Source organism: Plasmodium gallinaceum (genome assembly GCF_900005855.1).
Source record: "Plasmodium gallinaceum strain 8A genome assembly, contig: PGAL8A_v1_70, whole genome shotgun sequence".
NCBI lineage: Eukaryota > Apicomplexa > Aconoidasida > Haemosporida > Plasmodiidae > Plasmodium > Plasmodium gallinaceum.
In genome coordinates, this window is record NW_021628231.1 from 54,893 (window position 1) to 61,783 (window position 6,891).

Sequence of the window (6,891 nt, forward strand, 5' to 3'; positions counted from 1 at the left end):
TTAAATAAAATATTCATCACAAATACGTATATTATATTGCGTGATTTGGTATTTGATCTTTAAATAATATTGCTGATATCTTCTTTCTAGTATTTAGATGAATAAATAGAATATAAACATTTTATCTTGTGCATGCTGAATCACAGGGACAATGTGTAGTAATAAATGAGCACACTAAAATAGTTACTCAAAAAGCATATATACTAAAAAAAAATATATGCATATACCGACATTAAAAGTAAGAATACTAAAGCAAAAAAAAATTTAAGTACATAAAATTTTTTTTTTTGTGTGTGTATCTACAATTTAAGAATAAATATATTATATATTTTTTTTTTGCATATAACACAAACGTAAATATTTTATGATAATATTTTTTTTATTATTTTCTTTTTTTTTATTATTAAGAAAAAAATATAATCATAAAGTAAAAATTTTTTTTTTTTTTTTTTTTAAAGGATGTATGCAAATTACTATGGAATGTATACTTTTTTTAAGTTAAAATGTAATATTAAAGAAATCAAATTTTGGAGTGTCGAGTAAATTAAAAAAAAAACAATTAACTAATTAGTATTTGCTGTTGATTAATAATAATAAAAATTTTAAATTTAATTCTCAATTAAATTAAAATTAAATCAAGTAGAGTTTATTCCGCTGATATTTTATAATTTGTGCTTAAGTTAGCAAAGTGATTGAACAGGCATTTAATAAATTATTACATTCATGATAATTTTTTATTATTTTTTTATAGTTACTTCTTAAAAAAATATATTTTATTTTAATTTTTGTTTTTTAACAAAATGAGTATATGTTTAATGCATAATGTATAATTTGTACCATAATGAAATTTCATTATTCTTATGTAGTATCATTTGAATAGTTCATATGACTTCTCAAGTGTAAAATAATAAAGTTAATATTATGAGATAAATTGTTATAAAGTCATGTAAATATGGCAACATTTACTTAAAAGGAAAATTTAATTATTGTTATATTAAATAATATAAATTACAAAAAATTGATAAATATTTATAGCATAATTTATATTATGTTAAATATAATACAAAGAGGCCTCTGTACATGTTCTTTACTAACATGACTATACAAAGCACCATAAAATCTTTGATTGCTTAATTTATAAAAAATATTTCCATAAAATATTCTTTTATGTCGTAGTTTTATTTACACTAATCAAGAATTTCATGATTATATTACTAAATAATTACAGATAAAATTATATCATTCAAATATTTATCCTTAAAGAAATGATATAAAGGAAGGTTTTCATAAAATTTTTTCTTATATATGCAAAACATTTTGTGAAGAAAAATATATACCCTTTAAATAAATATTTCAAAGTATAGATTTAATTAGTAATAATATCGCTCATGTCACACGTGAAAAATATCGTATTTTATTATTTTTGAAGTAGATTTAGTATTCCCTGGTTTATTAAAAATTATCGTCTAAAACTATACCTGAAATGAGAACCATTTATTAAACTCACTGATGAAAATATTTATGTATAGAATTAAATAAAATTAAGGAAAATGTATTAGTTACAAAAAAGGTTATTGATGTTAGGAGTATTATTCCATTTGAATTGACAAAATATGGGAGAAATTACATGAGACATTGTAGTAGAAATATCTAATATGAATATCATAGGTCCTTTTAATATGATCTAATTAAAATTGAGAATTGAAAATTAAAAAAAATACATATATATTAAGGAAATAAAAAAATTTTAATTCTAATTAAGGAACCAAATTATTAAGCAACAAAACATGTGAAATATATAAATCACTATTAATGAGTCTAACAAAAGTCACAGAGGAAAATAAAGAAACAATTCCAGATTTTATATATTAATTAATATGAAAAAGTTATTTCTATATTTGAAAAAGAGTTTTTCTTTTATTTTATAGAATGATTAAAATTAAAAATAGCAATTCAATGAAAGCATACCAAAAAAACATACTACTATAAGGAAAGTTAAAGTACAAAAAACAAGGTAATACCATTACTTTTCTCAAGATTATAGAGTATGGTTAATAAATATTCTTATAGTTATATTTAAATTTTTAATAAGATAAAAGAGAATGTATTAAATATTTACTTGCGCATGTAAAATATTTGAGGAAAATAAGAACATTAATGTAATTATTCTTTCATTAGATTACAAAACATTCGAGCACTAGAATGAGAACGCTATAACACGTATAATTAAATTATACTGAAAAATAAAGGGATTTTAAATATCATTTTTTTTATGATAGTATATTATTTTCATTTAGTGTTTTTGTAATACAGTAGGGAAAAATATGAAATTGATATTAAATGATTAATTTATAAAAAATCGTATACTATGACATATTTAATATAAAATAAATTGTTTTTTTCTGTTATTTTATGTAATTATATAAGGAGTATATATAATTATCTGTAATACTTAATATTTAGTAAATTAAATAATCAGATGTTTGTTTTCTTCTTTTGTGTGAATCTGATTATTTATTATAAAGAATATTAAAACAACTAATTAATAAATAATTCATTTGTGATTGAAATATTATAATTGATATGATAAAATAAAAATTTTTTTTTAATCTTTTTTTACATAAAATGAGAAAACAATAAATAAGGCTAAAATAATATAAAATTTCAAAAGTATATATTTATAAATGAATATAAATTATTATATATATTAATTAAAAACAAAACATTGCGATAAAATAATAATTGAATAATAATGTTAATAAGAAGATTAAATTAAACATAATGTATAATCATATTTTTTTTTAATAAAATTAAATTCAAACTACGCATGAAAACATGTTATATTTAATAATATATAATTAGAAAAGATTTATATATTTATTTTAATTTTCATATCTATTTAACATAACCTATAATATTATGTAAACTTTTTAAAAGATATTTTCTCTCTTACAAACATTCTAAAAGGAAATATGATTAAATGCTGACTTTATTAAGAATATATTATAATGGTTATTTTAATATATTTTTTTAAAATAATAAAAATATTTTAAATTATTTTGTTCATAAAAATATTAAATTTTATTATAAGAAAAGTTTAATATTTCCTAAAAAATACTCAATAAAATAGTAAAAAAAGTTTACATTTATCACATTTTTACTGTTCCTTTATATAAAATTAAAGTAACTCATATATCATAAGACTATCCTCTTCAAGAAAAAAAGAAAAATAAAACAAATTATAATTTTAACATATATGGATTTAGAGTAAGTAAGAAGAACTATATTTGACATTTAAAGCATGCTAAAATTAAATCTTGTTTGTTTTTTATTAGAATATATTTTTTAAAGATTTAAAATTTACTCTTTTATTCTTATGAAATTTATATATTTATTGAAAGGGAAAAATAAAACTAAAAAATTATGAAATTAAAAGTTTTAATATATATTACATAATTCTTATTAAATATAGTGAACTAGAAGAAAAATATATACATATTTATATATTTCTCAATTGTATGAAATTATAATTAAGAGAATTTTATTAAGTTATAAAATATGCATATTAATTAAATACAAACTAAAAAATATTAAGATAATTCAAAAATATCTTACTATTTTAATTTAAATAAAAAAATGTTTTATTTTATATAATAAACAAATTTATCCATTTTTCATAGAAAATCTAAAGAAAAATTTTTTTTTAGTGTACAATTAGGAATCCGAAATATAATTTCATTATAGATAATTCTTTATTTTTAAATACCTTTTAAAAATATAAATAATTAAACAAATTTCAAATGAAAATTCATTTATTTTTACCATATCATTTCTATGTTTTGGTAATATTACTTAGAATAAATGAAAAAAAAAAACGTTTTATAATTTTTCTTTTTTAATTTTTTATAGATCACAATAGTAGTATATATTTACTTTAGTTGCATTGATCCATATTATAACTCAAAGAAGTATTTAATTTTTTTTTTTTAAAAAAGAAATATTACATATTCATAATAAATTTAATATTTTTTTTTTTACATTTAATCAGATATAAACTCAAATTTATAAGGAATATAGAAATACAATTGGTAAGAAATTTAGCGGAATTGTATGATTTTAAAGATGAGGATATTATAAATTCTTTAGGTATTTCAATGAAAGATCTACAATTATTATACAACAGAAGAGAATCAAATTATGAAAATACATTGACTGAAGGCTATTTTGGAGATTCAAGAAATTTATTTGTAAAATTAATAGATACAATATTTTTAAAAAATTATTACAATTACATAGAAAAAGAGAAAAAGCATATTACATCTATATATAACACATTAGATGATACAAGCTACGAAGTTTTATATTTTTTAAGAAACTCACTTAATGACGCGAAAGATCATATAAATATGGTATTTAAGGAACTTAACTCTTCTGATAAATCTGAATTACTCAGATTTAATGAGGTAAAAATTACCCTAAATCACAATGGAGATAACATTGATCTATTAATTAATGAACAAAACGCAAATGAATACTTAGAACAGGTAAAATTTAATGGAGAGATTACTTTATGGTTAGAAAATTCCTTTGACTATTTTAGCAAATTGAATGAAAAAAATGATATATTTTTTTCTAAACTTAGTAATAGTATTTTTAATTACAGAATTTATACTTTTGATTATTTTAATTTGCGTATAAATAAATTTCCTCTTAAATATATTAATGGAGATGATTCTGATATCATTGGCTATTATAGATATGTAATGAAAAATATTTTTAATGAATTTACTAATTCCATATTTTTATTTAATAAAAAAAGATCTACTACAGTTATTTCTGTAAAAGAAAATGTTAATGAATTTAATGACTTTATTAATATAACAATTAGAGAATTAAATCGTACAATAGAGGATAAAACACATAAATTATTTAAGTTATTAAATAAAATTTTAAATGGAGACATAAAATGTATAATATCATTTATTGCATACATACTTGAAATAAACCTTTCGAATAATAAGTTTAAATTAGATAAAATTAAAGAAAAATATAATGACCTGTTATTTCAACATAAAATTTTAAATAAAATAAATGATTTATTTTTACAAGAAAAAGAAGAGATAAAAGAATCTTTAGTTGAATTTAAAACCTATATAAAAGATATTTTTGGTTTCGATGTGAATAGTACGGGTATTAGATCAATAGTAAGCAAGCTTTATGGATCAATTGATATAAAACATATTACAGAAATATTTGAAGTTATTGTATTCTCATTATTATGTAAGAAACAAATTAATGAGTATGAAAATTTTATACAATTACTTAAAAATGAATCGAAAGATAGAAGGTTTGGTAAAAAAAAATTTATAGGAACCCATGGAGGAATAAATGAAAAAGTTTTTTTTATTCCAAAAAATAAATCTGAAAATTTAATATTAAAATATGCTGAAATTTATGAAAGAAATAGTTTTATTAATAATATTAAGCATTGCCGTATAGATTTATCTTCAGCACTATTGGACTTGGATGAAGGAATACATAAATTTATAATTTTTAAATTCTTAATATATTCGTTAAATAATGAGTTGAACAAATCAGAAAAACTTTATTTCAGTTCTAAAAAAAAAAAATTATTGAACAAAAATGCTATAATATATTTTCTGTATGACATTATGAACTTTGATAGTATTTATGAAAAAAAATATAAATATATTTATATTTAGTGATTTATGTTGAAAAAAAAAGTATTTACAAATAAAAAATAATATGTACATTATTATAATTACTTTTGAAACAATCATTTTTTGTTTTCCTTTTGTTTTTGATTTATCAATTTGATATTTAATTACATATGAAGTACACTAAACTGTCAAGTTAATATATAGGAAGTAGGGTCACCTATACTATTTTATTTATTATAAAAATAAATATTGTGTATAATACATATCCTAATTTAATTATATAACATATAACAAATAATTTACTTTACATTAAATTTAAAATTCCTTAATCAATTATATGTTGAATGAATAGTTTATTATTCTTAGTTCTGTAAAATTTTATAACAGCGTCAATATTGTTTAATAAAAATAATTATATAATTTTGTTAAAGCTTAAAAAATTTATTACAAGTATCCCAAATATAATATACATTTATCCTTAATAAGAGTTAATCTTTTCTTCATAATATTTATTTCATTTAATAATTGATCATTCATTATTAAATTAAAAAAAAAAAAATTTATTTTTTATTTTACGTTCTTTACGCATTTCCGAAATACCTTATGTTCTGTATAATCTCTTAAAAAGAAAATAAGCATATAAAGTACATATATAATATATAAATAATACTACATGCCTCTTCTACATAATATATATATGGATAAATACAATAAAAAAATTTCATTTTGTGTATATTATATCGTGCATATGATGTAGGATCCTACATGTTAGCACTAAAAAAAAAAAGAATGTAATAAAAAAAATATTGTCTTAGAACACTTTTTTTTTATGTCCGTGTCATATTCTAAAAAAAAAATTATTATTATTATTATTATTATTTGTTTATTTTTTTTTTTTTGTACTCACTTTTAGTGTCAGTATATATTTTTTTTTTCTTAATTCATGTATTTTTGAATGATTATTTAAACATTATGCAAAACAGTTTAAGAAAAAATATTTTTCATTAAGATCTATATTAAACGAGGATTTAAATTTTTAATAAAAAAAAATATTCTTATTAAAGTAAATAAATGCCTATTGAAAACAAAGAATGATCAACGACGTAGGCAGCATAAAATACATTTTAATTATTGATAGCATTTAAAATTATGCAAAAACTCATTAAATTAATAGAGAAAATTCTACATACTCTTTATAAATACGTTTGTT

General features: G+C 18.1%; 1 protein-coding gene across 1 annotated transcript, besides 1 other annotated feature; it reads left to right on the forward strand.

Annotated features, from left to right (window-relative positions):
* The first annotated feature begins 1,175 nt into the window (after positions 1-1,175).
* Positions 1,176-2,068: a repeat region.
* A 1,732-nt stretch (positions 2,069-3,800) lies between these two features.
* On the forward strand, positions 3,801-5,723 carry PGAL8A_00186800 (fam-f protein; the record flags this gene model as incomplete). The annotated part of the gene is made up of 3 exons (XM_028670551.1): positions 3,801-3,842; positions 3,910-3,968; positions 4,070-5,723. The coding sequence occupies 3 exons, from the start codon at positions 3,801-3,803 to the stop codon at positions 5,721-5,723; spliced, it is 1,755 nt and encodes a 584-aa protein (XP_028527292.1).
* Positions 5,724-6,891: the final 1,168 nt, after the last annotated feature.